The sequence below is a fragment of the Pelodiscus sinensis genome, chromosome 1, assembly GCF_052426305.1.
Source record: "Pelodiscus sinensis isolate ZL-2025 chromosome 1, ASM5242630v1, whole genome shotgun sequence".
Classification (NCBI taxonomy): Eukaryota; Metazoa; Chordata; order Testudines; family Trionychidae; genus Pelodiscus; species Pelodiscus sinensis.
In genome coordinates, this window is record NC_143052.1 from 242,293,961 (window position 1) to 242,313,951 (window position 19,991).

The 19,991-nt window shown below is 43.5% G+C and overlaps 1 protein-coding gene across 1 annotated transcript in view; it reads right to left on the minus strand.

Moving 5' to 3' along the window:
• Positions 1–6,110: 6,110 nt before the first annotated feature.
• Positions 6,111–19,991, minus strand: part of LAMP1 (lysosome associated membrane protein 1) — a 35,193-nt gene continuing 21,312 nt past the window's right edge. The window contains exons 3-9 of the mRNA XM_075918533.2: positions 16,877–17,093; positions 16,575–16,733; positions 12,000–12,205; positions 9,347–9,469; positions 8,219–8,288; positions 7,877–8,047; positions 6,111–7,055 (exon numbers count right to left, since the gene is read on the minus strand). Coding sequence (XP_075774648.1) covers positions 6,916–7,055; positions 7,877–8,047; positions 8,219–8,288; positions 9,347–9,469; positions 12,000–12,205; positions 16,575–16,733; positions 16,877–17,093 — 1,086 coding nt within the window. The 3' untranslated portion in view covers positions 6,111–6,915. The remainder of the gene's footprint in view (positions 7,056–7,876; positions 8,048–8,218; positions 8,289–9,346; positions 9,470–11,999; positions 12,206–16,574; positions 16,734–16,876; positions 17,094–19,991) is intronic.

The following is a 19,991-nucleotide window of genomic DNA, read 5'->3' on the forward strand; positions in this document are numbered from 1 at the left end:
GCGTACTTTCTATCCCAATATCTACATCATTGATGAAGATATTGAACAGTACAGGTCCCAAAACAGACCCTTGCGGAACTCCACTTGTTATCCCTTTCCAGCAGGATTTAGCACCGTTAACAACAACTCTCTGACTACGGTTATCCAGCCAATTATGCACCCACCTTATTGTGGCCCTATCTAAGTTATATTTGCCTAGTTTATCAATAAGTATATCACGCAAGACCGTATCAAATGCCTTACTAAAGTCTAGGTATATGACATCCACCGCTTCTCCCTTATCCACAAGACTCGTTATCCTATCAAAGAAAGCTATCAGATTAGTTTGGCATGACTTTTTCTTCACAAACCCATGCTGACTATTCCCTATCACTTTATTACCTTCCAAGTGTTTGCATATGATTTCCTTAATTACCTGCTCCATTATCTTCTCTGGGACAGACGTTAAACTGACCGGTCTGTAGTTTCCTGGGTTGTTCTTATTCCCCTTTTTATAGATGGGCACAATATTTGCCCTTTTCCAGTCTTCTGGAATCTCCCCTGTCTTCCATGATTTTTCAAAGATCATAGCTAAAGGCTCAGATACCTCCTCTATCAGCTCCCTGATGAAATGCATCCCAGGATACTCAAGACCTGGTGACTTGCTGACATCTAACTTTCCTAAGTGATTTTTAACTTGTTCTTTGTGTATCCTATCTTCTAAACTTACCCTCTCAATGCTTGTATTCACTACGTTAGGCACACCTCCAGACCTGTTAAAGAGTGTAGCTCTTGCACAGGAAGCCCTCCCTTACCATGCCATACTGTAAATTTCCTTGTGCAAGAGCAGGCAGGCAGTGTGGATGCTCTGCGGATTCTTGTGCAAGAATGGCCATACTTGTGCAAGAAGCAGGGAGTGTAAACATAGCCTATTTGTTTTAATTTGGGGTATACATTTAAGTTGGGCCTCTATTAGGGTGTCTTTAAAAAATTTCCATGCAGCTTGCAGGGATTTGGCTCCAGCCACTATGCCTTTTAAAACTAACCTCCTCATTTTTGTGTAATTCCCCTTTTTGAAATTAAATGCTGGACTGCTGAGGTGTTCTTCCCACCACAGGAATGTTAAATGTTGTTATATTATGGTCACTATTCCTAAGCAGTCCTGTAATGGTTATCTCCTGGACCTGATCCTGTGCTCCACTCAGGACTAAATTAAGAATTGCCTCTTCCCCTTGGGGGTTCTTGTACCAGCTGCTCCAAGAAGCACTCATTTAAGTCATTGAGAAATTTTATCTCTGCGTCCCTTCCTGAGGTAACATGTACCCAGCCAATATGGGGATAATTAAAATCCCCCATTAGTCTAGAGGTTTTTATTTTGGTAGCCTCTCTAATTTCCCTCAGCATTTCAATATCAGTATCACTGTCCTGGTCAGGTGGTTGATAATATCTCTACTGCTAAATTCTTATTATTGGAGTATGAAATTACTATCCATAGTGATTCTATTGAATATATTGATTCATTTAAGATTTCATTTGATTCTACATTATTTCATGTACAGTGCCACTCTGCCACCCGCATGACCTGCTCTAGCCTTCAGATATATTTTATATCCTGGTATGATTGTGTCCCACAGATTTCCCTCATTCCGCCAGGTTTCAGTGATGTCTATTATGTCAATCTCCTTTAATATGAGGTACTCCTGTTCACCCAGCTTATTAGTCAGACTCCTAGCATTTGTGTAAAAGCACTTAAATGGCTGCTGTTTGTCTGCCCTTCCCTGATGCATTGGATTCCTTTATATGTGGTTATTTGTCTGCTCTGGCCCAGGGTTTGTCCTCTCCCCTCCTCTTTCTGACTACGGCCTAGAGAATCTCTATCTCAATGGATTCTCTTCTAAGAGAAGTCTGTCTGGTGTGGAAAAGCACATAAATCATTTGGCTCTTCCTCCCCCCCCCCCCCCTTCATTTAGAAACTGCTCTACGGCCTTTTTAATGTTTAGTGCCAGAAGTCTGGTTCTACCCTGGTTTAGATGGGGCCCATCCTTCCTGTAGCAGCTCCCCCTCTCCCAAAAGTGTCCCCAGTTCCTAATAAATCTAAACCCCTCCTTCCTACACCATCTCATCCATGTATGGCCGTGTGTGTGGAACTGGAAGCATTTCCAAGAATGCCACCACAGAGGTCCTGGATTTCAGTCTTTCCTAGCAACCTAAATTTGGCCTCCAGGACAGTCTCTCCTACCCTTCCCTACATCTCATATGGTACAAGCAGCTTCATTACCATATAGAAGGTGTAAGTACTTGAATTGACTGTGGCCAGTGTAACACTGAAATTGAACCTCTGGTTTCATATGGAATAATATGAAGGAGCAAAATGTGGGCTGCTGTAAGCTTGGCATCAGGGACTCTACTGATTTAGCAACAGAGGCTCACTCTTGTATCGAATCCAGATCCTATTGTACTCAGCAAGTGACTGGCTCATTGGACTACATGCTTTGTGTTCTGCTCCTGCAGCTAACAGGTGTTAAATGACAAGCTTTTCTACCTAAGAATCATAGAATAATAGGACTGGAAGGGACCTCAAGAGGTCATCGAGTCCAGCCCCCCGCCCTCAAGGCAGGACCAAGCTCCGTCCACACCATCCCTGACAGATGTCTATCCAACCTGTTCTTAAATATCTCCAGAGAGGGAGATTCCACCACCTCCCTTGGCAATTTATTCCAATATTTGACCACCCTGACAGTTAGGAATTTTTTCCTAATGTCCAATCTAAACCTCCCTTGCTGCACTTTAAGCCCATTACTCCTTGTCCTGTCCTCAGAAACCAAGAGGAACAATTTTTCTCCTTCCTCCTTGTGACACCCTTTTAGATATTTGAAAACCGCTATCATGTCCCCCCTTAATCTTCTTTTTTCCAAACTAACCAAGCCCAGTTCATGAAGCCTGGCTTCATAGGTCATGTTCTCTAAACCTTTCATAGAATCAATCATAGAATAATAGGACTGGAAGGGACCTCGAGAGGTCATCGAGTCCAGCCCCCCGCCCTCAAGGCAGGATCAAGCTCCGTCTACACCATCCCTGACAGATGTCTATCTAACCTGTTCTTAAATATCTCCAGAGAGGGAGATTCCACCACCTCCCTTGGCAATTTATTCCAATATTTGACCACCCTGACAGTTAGGAATTTTTTCCTAATGTCCAATCTAAACCTCCCCTGCTGCACTTTAAGCCCATTACTCCTTGTCCTGTCCTCAGAAACCAAGAGGAACAAATTTTCGCCTTCCTCCTTGTGACACCCTTTTAGATATTTGAAAACCGCTATCATGTCCCCCCTTAATCTTCTTTTTTCCAAACTAAACAAGCCCAGTTCATGAAGCCTGGCTTCATAGGACATGTCCTCTAAACCTTTAATCATTCTTGTCGCTCTTCTCTGTACCCTTTCCAATTTCTCCACATCTTTCTTGAAATGTGGCGCCCAGAACTGGACACAGTACTCCAGCTGAGGCCTAACTAGTGCAGAATAGAGCGGCAGAATGACTTCACGAGTTTTGCTTACAACACACCTGTTGATACAACCTAGAATCATATTTGCTTTTTTTGCAACAGCATCACACTGTTGACTCATATTCAACTTGTGGTCCACTATGACCCCTAGATCCCTTTCCGCCATGCTCCTTCCTAGACAGTCGCTTCCCATCTTGTATGTATGGAACTGATTGTTCCTTCCTAAGTGGAGCACTTTGCATTTCTCTTTATTAAACCTCATCCTGTTTACCTCTGACCATTTCTCTAACTTGCTAAGGTCATTTTGAATTATGTCCCTATCCTGCAAAGAAGTCGCAACCCCACCCAGTTTGGTATCATCTGCAAACTTAGTGCTGGGATAGTACTTTCGGTCTAGACTTAAATGTGTATTTCCTAAACAGGCCTCTCTACTGCCCTTGAATCTGCCAGAGCTGCAAAAATCACAGGTTTTCCTGATACTTTAGCCTAAACTTTTCCTTTTGATGCCATCACCTGACCTTATTTTCCCTTGGAGTGCTTCCACTTTTCATACAAGCTTGTCCTTGCTCCTAGAGCTAGATGGTAGTGTTACCCAGTGATTCCTTTGCTCTGAACACCACAGGATGTTTCTGGAAATGTTGGGCCTGTTTCAGGTTGATTGATGTCAATGTCACTTGTCATTGTAACCCAACACCAAATTAGCAATATTGCTCATTTGACATGAAAGGGAATAGTGTTCACCAGTTGTCTGGCAGTATTGCTGTCTTTCAGGTAAGCATAAGCGAGCTATTACTTCAGTTGCTGATTTTGATTTTTGTGAAGCCAGATCCAATTAGTCATGGTACTTGTCCTAGCTGCTGTAATGTTGTGTGGTCCTTCAGACAAATGCTGCTATGGAGCAGGGCTGGTTCACAGGCCTCATCTATGATGAATCATTAAATTATGGGACTAAGCACTAAGGTTAGTTTCCTTACATCTACAGTTATTGCTTTTCCTATACAGGAGCCTCAATTGTTTCAAGCTCAGCTGTATGGTCTATGCATACGATGACTGCTCTAAAGCTACCATGAAATGACAGTATGACAAAGCGCTTCTGGATCTAACCTACCCTAAAAGCTTTGAGGAAAGGGTCCCCTATCTGGAGTATGCTTTATTATGGGTATCTCACTATCATCATTGCTCCTATACTTAGAATTCTGTGCAATATATCTTATTGGCTTACTGACTGTAGTAAACTGTAAAGCAGAAGCTTTACATCTTGGGAGAGGGCAAGTTGGCATCAGTGCTGGTGAGAAAGTCTAATGCAGGTAGGCAGTTGACCAGGATGGTAGCACCAAGGAACTGGCCACGGAGGGCATGAGAACAGACACTGCAGTTGTCAGATTTCTCTGTCTTCCAACTTTGATGAGCAGGGCTTGCCGAACCACAGCGAGCTCTGCTCACCAGCCATGCTGTCCAGCAATCTGCATATGCGCAGATCACCTGAATCCTGCTCTTCCAGGTTCCAGTCTACTCACCACAGGGGAGTAGATTGTATAATTTGTTGAGCCCTATTGATGAGGAATGTTCAGCCTATGGCTACACAAACTTCAATCACCCAGACAGTGTCTTTGCCTTCATTTTAAATAAAAATAAATTAATGGAGATTGCCTATCTCCTAGAACTGGAAGGCTTGAAAGGTCATCAAGTCCAGTCCCCTGTCTTCACAGAAGGACCAAGTACCACCCTGATGGGTTTTTTTTCCCCCCCAAATAGCCTCCACAAGGATTGAACTCACCACCCTGGGTTTAGCAGGCCAATGCTCAAACCACTGAGCTATCCCTCCCCCCCCTTTTTAATGTATAAAATGAGTTATGAATTGGATCCAACCCACCCTTGCACTGGGAAGAACTAATAGCTTCCAGTTCTTCAAAAAATTAACCCACAAGGTGAATTGTGTTACAAGGCTCCCCTTGCTCCTGAGGCCAGATTCTGCTGAAAGAGGGATGGCCTGGACCAGGGTTTCCTAACCTATGGGTCAGGACCCAAATACGAGTTGCCATTACATTTCAAAAGGGTCACCAGGTGTCTCAAGGAGCCATTCACGCATTTTTTTAAATTGCCCTGAGTCACCAGGTCTTCCTGAATTGTCAAAATAGGTTCCCACCTGGAAAAGGTTGGGAACCACTGGTCTAGACAATTACAGGATTTAATGTCCCTCAGAGGAGGATGAAAAAGTTACACATGCTAGTTAAGTATAAATGTAATGGTACACAGAGGTTCAGGACTGGGGAGTATGTGTATACTGCAGTGAAGAGCAGGACTACTACACAAGTAGGAATACCTACCAGAGTTTTTTTCTAGCTAGTGCAGAACATTGGTGAAGATGAAGCATCAAAAGCCTCTCAATAATGGACATGTACCAATATTACTAGCTTGTACTGAAGCCTATACCATCACACCTTCAGTGCTACTAAAGCAAAGCGTGGTTGGCATGCCAAACCCTGGTGTAATCATCTAAGGAATACACCTACCCTTAATCTCTTGATTCTTAAAGTGAGTAAGGAGTGGTACACAACTTAAAATATTTCTGATCAAATAGTGAAGTAAAGCAAGATGAAAGTTATGTAGAAAGGGTCTGTGAAACAGTGTACAGAAAAAAGTCTTTATTAGCATTGTTATAGGCAATGCATACATAACTGATCCTTAAAGTGTACAACCCCAACCAAGTTTAAAGCAAGAAACTCAGATTAAATTCATCTTGTACATATCTGCAGAAAAGACTGAAATTCACTTTACAAAAAAAAGTAAACATCCATTTTGTATTTAAAAAAGTTCCAGCTCTGAACAAACTGGCAGAGCATCAAAAATATCAAGTAGGGAATTGCCCAATTGTAAATGAGTTCCTATAAGGTTGACTATTGCATGTTTCATACCCTGCATATGCCTGGCATGCTGGGTTTAATGCTTAGTAACACACACATAAGGGGGATTAATTTTTTACATAGATTTGTCAGTCATTACTTTAAATGCACCATCAGAAGAATTACTGACTTCATCACAGGATCCTAGTAGAACCAAGAGTGAAAGCTTCCCTTTGTTAGACTTTAATCTGAAGGTAAGTGAGTGAATGAATTAACTACACACCAGTCTGGAATAGGTCTACCGGACATGAAATTCATGCCAATTCAGAAAAGCACTCTTAAAACTTTAGCTTGTTTCTAAGTGGGTAAATATTTAACCAGTTAGCAAAATTAAACACCAGAATTTGAGAAGTTATTCCTTTGTGCGTAGCTAAATGCTGCATGATGGAATCATTTAATAAAGCACAATTTAACAAGAAGCATTTTGCGAGACTGTGCTCCCTTATAATAAGGAATCTCAGTTTAGGGGAAATTTATCCACTTCTTGCAACTGCTTTTTAATTAACCACTGGATTCATTTAAGTGAAAGTCATTAGATTGTTTGATATCCAGCATGACTTCTCTTTCTACCAATCAAATAAGCAATCAAGACAATCAGGACAAGTCCAGCAAGGGCAGCACCAACTATTATAGGGATCACCATGTTATCTCCATCCTGTTGACATTCTTCCACTAAAGAGAGGGGGAAAAAAAAATTCAGTAAACATTGGTCTCTTAACTTGGGGTGGGGGAAGAAGAGAGACGCACCACCCACAGATGATTTCATGTTGGAATATTCTACTCCTAGCATACAGGTGAATGCTAATCTTCAACTAGTTAACTTCTGGCCTGACAGCAATAATGGAAGCTACTGTTAAGTAATCTTGCTTTTTAAGATCATTTCAGGAAAGAATGAATGAACAGGTTTGATAAAACGGTATTTACTGTGTACAATGATTTACTGCACACAGTACAAGAAATAATTTATAGTGTACAAGAATCCCATGTTGGCTCTATTAATTAGGCTCTCCCCCACCTTTGCCCAGGGGCCAACACTACCAGAGGCCATAAGTATGGCCAGATTAAAAGCTTTCAAGCAACTTGTCAGGCACCACATAACCAGCTGTGAACTCCCCTTCTCAGATCGCTATTCTTTTGATACAACTGCAATAGAATACTGGTGTGAAAGTCTAACTACAGGCCCTCAACTTTTCTGCACACTACAGTTGTGCACATGCCTTATTTAGTATATGTGCTATTTCAAGAAAACTTAGCATTTGTTTACACTTCATGCCTTAATTCAAACAGAGCAACAAGTACAGATAGCTGAACCACAATTGTAGTGAGGCATGCTGTGAATATGGACAGATGAATTTACTGAACTGGTCATGAACTCTGAAGACTAGTTTCTGAAAAAATATTCATGTATTCTTAAATCAGTAAAATAGGCACATTCATTAAAACCTTCAGTGTCATTAAAGTGTGCTGGTTTTACAGATGCATACACAGTTTACCTGTTCCAAATTTGTTTCCATCAATCTTGAAAGCCTGAACCTGAACACTGAATAAGTTGACAAAGACCTGGTCGGTGACCCAAAGTTTCTCCTCCTTATTGCACTTGTAGGAGTTCCCAACTGTAGCTCTCAGTTCACTCATGCTGTTGTTAAAAGCATCCAACTTTGGTTCTGTGCAACAGAAGGCAGCATAAAGTAACAGACATGTGAGAAATAGCAATTGCTAAGGCTTCAGAAAATTCTATTAGTTAAGACAGAACACATACACCCCCCCCCCATGCACATATTTGGGCTTCCTTAATAGTTACTGACTAGCCTTATGACACTAACAAAAATCCTTACCTTTAGCTTCAGAAGGCAAAGTTGTGTTCACAATGACACCTTGCAGGAAAAACTTGTCGGTACTTGTATTCTTAAAAAAAGAGAATTTATTTGCACCCATACATCACATTTTAAACAGCTGAAGTACAACTTGGTTTTACAATAGAAGAGTTTAATGCATCCTTATTAGAAGTGCTGAGGCATTTAAAGCCTTAACACACTGAAAGCCTAGAAAGTGATACCAACTACTGTACAGTTTTAGAGAAGAAACCAATGGGAGGGGAGCAGGGAGGAAAATGCCCTCAGATGCTTTTTTAAAAAAGCTACAGAGTTAGCATTTGAAGATGAACATGACAGATACTCACAAAACACCACCTGAAAGGTACAATCCTCAGTTAACCCTGGATAATGAGATCTATAAAATCCTGGCAAGGACATAATACAAGTGCTCACTGGGGGAGCCTTAGAGAGGCAGGATCTACATTAATGACTAACTCAAGCCAAAGTCAGTTTGCCCCTTTAATGGCTGACAATTAAGAGATTTCAGGTTTCTCATGACGACTCAACCCAATGAGCAAGCATACTACATCCCAAACAAGTGCCAAGTAGTGATAATGCCCCTTTGAAGGAAATAAAGGGGCATCAACCCTTCTGTCACATGTACCGTTGATTCAACAAAGAAAACATAATACCTAACAATTCACTGCAGAAGACAGTGAAAGCAGCAGGAAAACTACTCATGCTGTATAAACAATATTCCTGAAAGGACTTTAATACAATTCTGTTTGCATGCTTTTCATATAATTAGATGGAACACCTACGTACAGCAGTCAGCTCCCCTAAAGGTTTCTTGAAGAAACAGAGCTACCAATAGTCTTGTCTGAGAACTGTAAAATGTATTTTAAAAACCCTCATTGCAAATTAGCCCTTTATTTCCCCCACCATTTCTGTTACTTGGATTCCTCTCCCTCCTTGTTTATTATGCATTCTGTAGGGAATGCATCTAACTTTTTTGGAATAAAACTGATACTGACTGTCTCACACATCTTATCTTGAATATGGATTTAATGGAACAATTTAATGGAACAATTTAGTCACATCTAAAAAGCATGCCAGAGCTGTGCAAGTAACATTAAAAAACACCCTTACCAATAGAAAATGGAACACAAGTCTAGTTTTCCCAAAAATCAGGTTCAGAAAGGCAGAAGAATTGTCACAGCTCCCAGAGAAAGATGTATTCACAGGATCAAAATTCAGCACAACCAATCCAGTCTACAGATGAGAAAAGGGCTAGTTATTACGTCTCTCAGCAAGTTGTTAACATTCTCTCAGTTTTCAGCTCTTTTCTACCTGGTTTCCACTCAGATGCAAGAAAAACTGCATGTGGATACCCCCATGAACAAGTGCTGATATTATGGGACAGGCTCCTTGTGCTTATACCCCCCCTTCAAGCCTCATGGCACTCTTGAGGCCCAGACCCTTTGGTTACAGTCAAACTATTTTCCAGGTAAAGATTGTTGTGGATAAGGAAGCTTATACTTAATTGAAGAGCATGAAGGAAACATCAGCCATTACCACCATGCATTAAGATTTAATTAGATTGATGCAACCATAAGAACACTCTTCTGCTTTCACTTGAGGGAGAACTGACAACAGCCATAAGGAGTTCTGCAGATTACTGATTCATTGGAAGGCAGACAGTTTGAAAGGCTTTATTACACAACAGTAACAGTTCAGCATTTCAGACAATCCTGTTCGCAGATCACTATGGGCTAAAGCAGTGGTCCCCAACCTATAGAGGCTACCGGGCTCCCGGGGGCGGGAGCCACTCACGCACCAGGCGCTTGGGGTCACGCCAGGGGCAGGGAAGCCCTTGCACCTGGTGCCGGCATGTGCCCCAGAGCCGGGGCCGCCTGAGCGCCTTGTGCCATGGGCCCGGTGCCGCCGCCTGAGCCGCGTGCCCGCACGTGCCCCGGGGCTGGGGCCGCCCGAGCGCCGCGCACCAGGCGCCAGTGTGTCGCGCGCCTGGGGCCGGCACCTCCAGTGCATGGCGGGCGGGGCCAGCCCAGGTTGTCGGCGGGCACAAACAAATGCCATGGTGCCCACGGGCACCGCGTTGGGGACCACCAGGCTAAAGGTTTTTAAGCCTGATGGATTGTATAAGTGTTCACAAACAAGCTTCTGATAATTGATGAGATACTCTTACAATTATTTTAGCAGGATTAAACACCTGCTTCTTGACTAGAGGCAAATAGACAACACAGAGGTAAAGAGGAATCAACTGCAAAGTATCTCCTCCAGAAAGTCTGCTAATGGCGTATATGCACACAGGTACAGACTTGAAACCAAAGCTGGTGAGCTAAGGTTGGCAGCAAAAAAGTATAGAACCAAGAGAGCCAGGAAGTTAGAGTAGGCAGAAAAACTAAATATAACTAATAGATTCAGTTGCCAAAAACAAAAACAACACACACAGTAACAGAATACTAGCAAGGTTGCCTATAAACCAATTCCACTCACTCAATATTTGCTTGTGCTGGGCTTTAATGTAGTTTCATACATTTTTAGTCAATTAAGACTGTGAAACTCAAAGACTGTCTTGACTGGCCGGTTTTTCCGGAAAATCAGCCGCTCTCCCAGAAAAGCTTGCCAGCTGTCTACACTGGCCGCTTGAATTTCTGCAAAAGCACTGACTTCCTACTGTAAGAAATCAGTGCTTTTTGCGGAAATACTATGCTGCTCCTGTTCGGGCAAAAGTCCCTTTTGCGCAAAACTTTTGCACAAAAGGGCCAGTGTAGACAGCTGAGATTTGTTGTGCGCAAAAAAGCCCTGATGGCGAAAATGGCAATCAGGGCTTTTTTGCGCAAAAGTGCGTCTAGATTGGCCCCGGACGCTTTTCCGCAAAAAGCGCTTTTGCAGAAAAGCGTCCGTGCCAATCTAGACGCTCTTTTCAGAAAATGCTTTTAACGGAAAACTTTTCCGTTAAAAGCATTTTCCGGAAAATCATGCCGTCTAGACGTAGCCAAAAAGCATATCAAAGGATTGTCAGTTGTCTGCACTGTATTTAAAGGTTTGAAAAAGCATCTAAATATGAACAAAACCCTGATTTGCATGTCTAAATGAAGAAACAAATGTAAGCAGCATCTTAATTTTCCAGATTCTCCATTTGATGTTTTGAACTGTTTCTATATCTTGAACAAATGTTTCAGCCTGGATTTCAACATTCCAGGTGTAAAGTCCTGGTATATAATGGAAACAGTTAAGTGACTTATCTAGAGCAGTGTTTCTATGAGTACTTTTAGGGGTACGAGAGAGGTTGGGGGGGAGTACATCAACAACTGAAATTTGGAGAAAACTAAATTTGTTTTAAGTTTTACAGCGTTTTATTTTTGTACTTTTTATACCCAAGAATTTCACCACCCACCTGGCTACGATTAAGTTGTTTAAAAAAAAATGTGTGGCAATGGTAGAAAAAAATGGTGTGTCTGAAAACTGTAGGTACTGAGGGTACTCTTTTTGTTAAAGGGGGTCCTTTTTTTTTTTTTTTTTTTTTAAATAAAGGAGTTGAGAAACACTGATCTAGAGCAGCTACCAGTACATCAGGAACACACTATTTATGGCAAGGTTACAATGACTATCCACTACAGAATTAGTGTATCCAGGAAAACTGTTAAGCAATTTAATTGCAAGACCATAACTGAGTACTGTAACATTAGTCAAGTCTGTAAAGCACAGGGAAGCAATATTTTCACTCTCTCTCCATGAAAGGTTTTAGTATAGAAATAGTAATTAAAAAAAAATGTACCTTTCCATCTTTTCTTGAATACGTGACATTAAGTTGCAGCCCCATATTAGCAAGTACACAGGTCCCATTTCTACCAGTCACATTATATTTTCCAATCGTTGGGTTTTGTGGAGGGGATGTTGGTGCTTGGCTTGTCGTAGGTGCCTGCCTAGTGGTTGTCGTGACTGCAGTAGTAGAGAGTGGCAAATCTTTTTTACACAGAGTTTCTGGAAAGAAAGTAGTATCAAGTGATGAACATCAAGTACAACTGCACAGAATTACAAGGAAATCATTGACAACAAAAAGATGTTAAGATCAATCTCTCTCTGGGGAAGAGGGAGACTATCAATATCCCCTTATTTCAAGGAGTTTTATTCTTAATATCTATTAACCACTAAAAAATTAATTATATATAAAGTCTAATTTGCTTTTTAACAGTGAGATTCAATACAGAACTGGTCAGCTACACTTTTACTTTTGCACTAGCCATAAGGCATTGTGGGTCTCTCAAAACCCATTCCATTTCAGTTATCAAGACGCCCCATCCCTGCTTGTTTAGCTTTAGCAGAACAGCAGTTTAGGCAATTTAGATTAAATAGAGACTATTCATTCATCAGGTCAGCATTTACTTATTTTCATCAAATCAAGAACATTTACATCAGTGGTCTCCAACCTTTTTACACCCAAGATCACTTAAGTGACAGAACAAGCCAAGATCTACCACCCTGCCCCTTCCTTGAAGCCCTGCCCTCTCTACTCTCCTCTCCATCACTTGCGATGCCCTACCCTTATACTGCTGCTTTTTTCCCCTCCAATTCTTCTGTAGGAAGAGGTTTTTCCAACATTTGGCCTGTTTAGACTGGACCAAATGTCAGAAAGACCCCTTCTTTCGGAAGCCTCCTTATTCCTCGTGGAAAAAGGAATATAGAGGTGACTGAAAGAGCAGGTTTGCTCTTCCACTAAAAAAAAGTGGAAGAACAAATGCATACCTGGATGAGGAAGAGTTTTTCTGGGATATCTCCGGAATCCTGAAAAACTCCTGCAGTCTTGCTATACCCTCGCTGGGTTGAGGCAGGATGTGTAAGCTCTGGGGTGGGAATGAGGGATTTGGGTGTGGGAAGGAAATCTGGATTCAGGAGGAGATGGAGAAGGGGATGCTGGCTCGGGGAGGGGGCTCCAGGCAAGACAGTGTTGGGGTACTAAGCAAGCCACAGGCTTGTGGATATGAGGGTTCCGGAATTTGGGTTGGGGTATGTGAGGGGCTCAGGGCAAGGGGTTCCAGTGTATGATAGGCTCAGATCTAGGGTCTGGGGGAGCGTAGGAGTGTTATGGTGTGGTCCAACTGGGGGTTTGTTGGCCAGTATTTTATTTAAAAATGAAGCCTGTCAAACAAAAAAGTTCCTGCATTATCTTTATTTATGAGAAGGGCGGGGAAACTTGTTTTGAGTCACGGGTCACTGACCCACAGAAAAGTCACTTGGGGCCACACAAGTGAGATGCAAAAAACCCTCCAATGTGCCCCCCCCCCCAAAGCCTCACTAATGTGGCCCCAACTGTGCTGGTGGGAGCAGGGGACATGGTACTGGGGAAGGGTGCTAGTGGGAGCTGGGGCAGAGGACAGGGTGCCAGTGGGGGCAGGGAGGCCCCTGCACCTGCCTCCCTCCCAGGATTCTCTCCCCCTCGGAGGGAATCCCTGTTGCACACCTCCTCTAGGCCTCGACTCCCCCCTCCCGCAGAGCAGGGAAGCTCGTGCACGCAACCCCTCCAGGCCTGAGTCCCCCCTCCCACAGAGAAGGGAAGTCCCAGCGTGCACCTCTGGTGATTCACCCAGTAAGTTCCCAGCATGCCACAGACTTGGAGCAAGGAATCAGCCAGCATATTTCCAGAATCCCCAGAAGGGACGCACAGCTGCTGGACTTCTGTCCATGCTGCAGGAAGCCGCCACTACCTCCACTGTCGGTAGAGGTAGGTAGTAGAGTTTCTTGGGGTGGAGGGAATGGGGGCCCAGAACACCTTGCGATCGACTGGTTGGTGACCATGGATTTACATTAATCCCTGCTTTCTCTCTTTATGGAACTAGCTCCCCCTGCTGACATTCACAATAGGGTTGCAAGATGAACCTAAGTCTGTCAGCTGCCAGACCACTGGAAAGCAGAGCCTTTGAAAGCCACTGAAGCAGATCCTTTGAAAGCCATTTTGTAGCATAAGTATCAGTTCCAGGACTGAGGACCTTATTGAATGGATGGCAGCTGGGGACTTGCTCAGCATCAGTGCAGTTCCCAAGCATTTCCATGGCAGTACTAGTGGTATCTTGCTTCTTACTAAGAGAGTTCACAAGCTGCTGCTCTGGATTCCTCCTTCTAGGGATTGTCCAAAATACACCTTTCCCCCCTAGCATAGACACAACTTGTGAGGTTCATTCCCTCTGTCACTTCTTACATCAGGCCTGCTAGCATTAGAAGCCACCCTCTGCCACTCCTCAAAAAGGAACATTTCTGGTTTATGCATGTTCAGTTGACCAGCATAACTTCTGTTCCTGTCCAGTTTGCAGCCAGCATCCAGGTAGGTAAAGGAGAAGGAAAAGCCTGACATAAGGGAGCAACAACCCAACAGGCTCCCCAGCCCTACTGTTTGCCAAGAGATTACAGGGTCTCCTAACATGGAGTTCCTGTTTGCTTCAGCAACTCTTCACTCAAAGCCCCTGCGTTGCTTCTCTTCTAAACCAGCCCACAAGTTTTATTGTGGGTTGCAGGCAAGAAGTGTTGTATTTAAACTTTGCAATGTAGATGTAGCCTTGCTTTTTTGCACAAGAATATATGCAAATGAGGCACAGCGATGAATATCGCTGCACTTCATTTACATACTTAATGAGCCGCCATTTTGCACAAGGGGCTTTTGCGCAAGAAGGAGCAGTCTACACTACTCCGTGCGCAAGAGCCATTCTGCCTGAAAATAAGCAGCAGAATGGCTCCTGCGCAAGGAAGGGGTTTCTGCACAAAATGGTGGCTTATGAATGTGGCACCTCATTTGCATGTGTTCTTGCGCAACAGAGCGCAAGGTAGACATAACCTAAGCTACTTAAATGTCATGGCATAAACTACATAAGAACCCATACATTCTTTGGCGTTTCCTGCCCATGTCAGGGTTGGGTGCATAAGGGAACTTGCATCTCTGTGGAAGACAGGCCCACCCTGCCTTTCCAGTCCATTGTGGGCTTGGTGTACATGGAAGCCCTGGTAGGGACTTGGCTCAGAAAGTACAAATGAGATCATTCCCCTTGTCCGAGTGCTAATCATAGGGTTATGTGGTCCCAAACGAAGATCTTCCCACAGTTACTGCAGCTACAAGACCCCATGTATTAGTATATTTGGGGAAACTGATAACCTATGTATCACCCTAGAAGGACCAACCCCCATTTACAAATGAGAGTAAATCCCAAACACAATGGAGAAGTCTTATTTTCACTGATTTAATAAAGACAGTTCCCCATAATATTTAACCACCCTTTTAAAAGCAAGGATGCCAAGTTGTCTGGTCACCAGAGGCTAGTGTTGAATGTGAGCTTGGATCTTTCAGTATCATATTGGACCAATGCAAAAACTGAACTTCCTGCCTACTTTCCTGAAGGTAGATGTGCAATCTGCCATCAGCAGGTAAGAGTCAGGTCTCCCTTTCTGCAGCAGTAGCTCCTACTTCCCATCTGAAGGAAGAGCCAGAAATATATAACTAAGCAAATCCCAGACTCTTAGGAGGGTGAATCTGAGGTCTACCTTGTGACTACACTATCAGAATTACACACTGCTGATAACGTATATAGGTGTAGCTGAACCAATGAAGAACAGAGTCTACACATGTATTTTAACAAAGGACAAGCCTCATTCAGCACCCTTTCAGAAATTCCCACTGAACAAAGGGGGCTTTGGAGACATTCTCTGTCACCGAAGACTGGTTTCCTGCACTAGAAAGAGCTATAATAGAGAACTATACTTCTGTATTTCTCCTCCCCCCCCCCCAACCACCTTCCCAGTTTTCCTCAGAACATGCTGAACCTTGCTCAGGATATTCTGATTGGGAACATTTCTGTTGAAAGCGCCAGCACCTTTTTTTTTTTTTTTTAAATGTAAAGGATTTGATGTTCCTGGAACATACTAGACAGAGCAATGGAAGTAGGGTTCCACCCAGTCTCAATGGCTGGCCCTAGTTATCAAATGCAGAACAGTGGCAGCAGCAGTAGCCGTCACGGTCGCCTACATCGCTCCACTAATAGGTTTCACTCATGACATGAGGGGATTCATCTGTAATACTGAGAATGTCCATGCTGATTCAATCCTCGGCTTGTACGAAGGCTGCCTATGTATGCCTGTCGTAATGTAGACACTTATCCTGGAAAAGCTGAAGCGAAGCCCCCCGAGTTCATTGTAGAACCATCAGATGGTGGCTTTCATGTTTGGCCTATCCTGGCAGTGAGCAGATGCCATCTTGAGATGAAAGGATATTTCTATTTCTCATTAGTCACACAGGGTTCCATAAACCTAGTGGATACAAGGAAGGTTTGCTTGTCTCAGTGTATTCTCTCAATAAATCAAAGCTACTTACCATTTTTACTTAAGGTATGATTCATAAGATATGCTTGAAGAGTAACATTGCTAAGTGTTATGGTCACATTCAACATATTAATCTGGTTGGTACTAAAACATCTGTATCTTGTGTCAATTTCTGCCAGAATATCAGTTTTTTGCGAAACCTCCTTTTCTCCTGTAAAAAGAAAATGTACAGTTGCTCAAAGATTAAGATGTCTCCAGATAGCACTGCACAGAGGGGAAAAAAGTGAAATGGCATTCCACATGGATAATAATTCAGGTACATACAAACAGAAAATCAAGACTTTTTTACTTCACCTCCAGTTGAGTTGGGGAATGTAGCTGTATCGGACAAATTGTAACGGAACATTAGCGTGTCAACACCATACTGCTCTGAGGTCTTTGTGAAATTCATTTTTAACGAGTGTCCCTCTCCAAAACCAATCACCAGTACAGGAGTCGAAGCATTCTCTGTACCACAAGTGCTTCCCTTTTCCAGTACATGAGCATTGTGTCCAAGTGTGAAGTTTGCCACCTAAAGTGGGTAAAACCAAGAGACTTAAATAGGATTCATAAATGCCTTCTCAACTGTTACTTTTCAGATATCCTAGCCAGTTATTCCAGCACTCACAGCACAACTCCATTACCACAGGGTCACTATTCTCAGCCTTAAGTAACCCTCAAATACGTACTTCAGTGTTTGAGATTTAAATTTTGATGAATATTTTGCTCTATAAAGAAGGAAACCATCAGGCTTCTCTAGCAATACACATTATATTCCTCTCCCCACCACATGTCAGATTGTACCTAACTTCCTGAAGGGGCTATGACAGTTTTACTTCAGTGCACTAGGCAAAAGTGAACACTGGAAAGTTAACAAGCTGTACTAATGTTTCTCAACCTTTTTTGATACCAGGGACTGACTTGCTTTCTTCTTAAACTGGCTAGGAAAACTTGGGGACTGGCACCAGTCCATGAACCAGTCACTGAGAAACAGTGAAGCTGATCTTTTATAAAGGGCCAGTGAGCTTGAGTGAAGAGAGCAGCTCCCTTTGAATGTTAGTGTACATCCAACATAACTAAGGAGCCATTTTTAGAGTTCAGACTGTTTGAGCCCTCCACGGCTCACTCCTCACACAGGCCATAAAAGGAATCTCTCAAGGCCAGAGTTTGGCATTCTGAAGTGTCATCAACTAAGATGACATGAAGTTCAAAAGATTCTAAATTGACAGGGAAGTCCCAGGGGCACTTATACACATTTAGTATATATGAGCGCGCCACATCTCTGCTTATGCATTTCTCTAGGATACAGTGAAACTTATATGAATGCTCTTCCTTGGTCTTACAACAGGAAGTCCTCTCCACTTTTATTTTCCATTCTCCTCATTTTCCCTCCACCACAATCTGTCCATTGAGTGGTTTCATTTCCCTGTTCAGTGTATTCTGTTCTTCCCCTCATTAGAGATCTCATTTTGCATTCCTCTTCTCTATGCATACTCTTTGATGTATCAACCTTCAACTTTTAACACCTTTCCAAGCTGATTAAGTGGCAACCAACAGGGTTTTTTTAAAAAAATTAGGTGCCCTGGCTCAAATGCTATCTACTGTGAAGGCAGCCCAAACAGACATGCTACCAATCAGCAGAAGGTTTTCCTTTTAGTTTTCAATGCAGAAGTGCACAATCATTCCCAGTTGTCTTCACCTGTGCCAGGTGCAACTTATTCAACTGAAGGACTGAAATTTTTAGCATGATTCCTAGTAGGGATGTAAACAGTTAAACTGTTAACTAGTTACCCGGTAAGCCTAAGGCTTACTGGATAGGAAACTGGTTAACTGGACGGGCTGGGTGAGGACCCTGTCCAGGCCATGTGGAGCTGCAGCTCTGATCCCATCCTTTGCCATGCCAGTAGCCCCAGCCCAGCGCCTGGGGGGAGGAGGGGAACCCTTGCCTGGCCACATGGAACAGAAGCACTAACCCTAGCCATGTGGGAAGTCCCAGCCCTGGGGCCTGGGTAAGGGCGGGATCCTGGCTGGGCAGCCCGCTCAAGCAGGACCATGGTTAATTGATTAACCAGTTAACTAAACAGTTAGCTGTTGAACCTCTATTTTACATCCCCAATTCCTAGCCTTAGGACAGTGGTCACCAACCAGTAGATCAGGATCTACTTGTAGATCTTGGCGCCTCTGACAGGTAATCCTGACTGGCTTGGCCAAGAGGCTGTCAAGTGCCAGCGCTTCAGCTGCTCCTCCCCCCACTGCTCCTTATCTCCTGCCCTTTGCCTTGGAGTTCTCCCCCCTGGGCAGCCTCCTGCTTTCTGTGCAGGGCAGGGGAGGGAGAGGAGTGTGCTGATGTCAAGATGCCCCCTCCCATTCTGTATCCTTTCAAAGCAGAGTGGGGGCACAACAGGACTTGTGATGGCGTTTGCTGGCTACTTTAGGGAGAGGGCGTGGGCCAGGGCCAGGGCAGGGGTGAGCCTACCTTAGCCCCACTGCACCACCACTCAGGAGCCACCTGAGGTAAGCAGTGCCCAGCTGGAGCCCACATCCTCAACTCCTCCCTAGTCATGAACACCCTTCTGCACCGCAAGCTCCTGCCCCAGCCCCCCTGCATCCAAACATAGTCCCAGAGCCTGTACCTAGAACCCCCTCCTACATCCCAACTGCCTGCTCCGAGAGCAGCTCAAAGCCCCTCTCACATTCCCAATCCTTTAACCCAAGACCAGAGCCTGTGCCCCAGCCTGATGAAAGCGAGTGAGGATGGCAAAAGAGGAAGGACTAAGTGAGCAGGGCCGGGGCCTCAGAGAAGGGGAGGGACGGAGGCAGGGGAAGGGTATTTATATTTGAGGTAGATCTTGGATTACACTTAAATTCAAAAAGCGATCTTGTGCTTAAAAAGGCTGGAGATCACTGCCTTAGGACATGCAGTGAAATTAGAGATATCCAGGAGGGCAGACAAATCGTATCCATTATACTCTCCTACTACTTGCAGCAACAGTACCAAGCCAGGACGTAAAATGTATTTACTTTAATAAATGTGGAACTGCTGAAAGTTTCAGCAGTTACAAATTTGGGGACGAGGGGGAAAGAAGAGAGAAGCATCAGTGTCCACCTGCCTCCCCACACTGCGGTCTCTGATACAGATGCAGCAGGGGGGAGGTGGCTTCATGTAATCGTGTAGGTTAACAGATGAGCCCAGGATCATCAGTTAACCATGTGAAAGTAACTGTTTACATCCCTAGTTCCAGGAGTTACAACTTAAACTGCAGTGATTTTTAAACAGGTTAATTTAAATGCAAATAAGGTTTTAAAAAAAAACCACAAGTGAGGTCAGTGGACTTGAAACTTGAAGAGCTGCATACCTACAAGCTAATTTTTTCCAGACAGAAAATGCAATGAATCCCAGTTCTTAATTGATTTGCAGTAAACACCTACC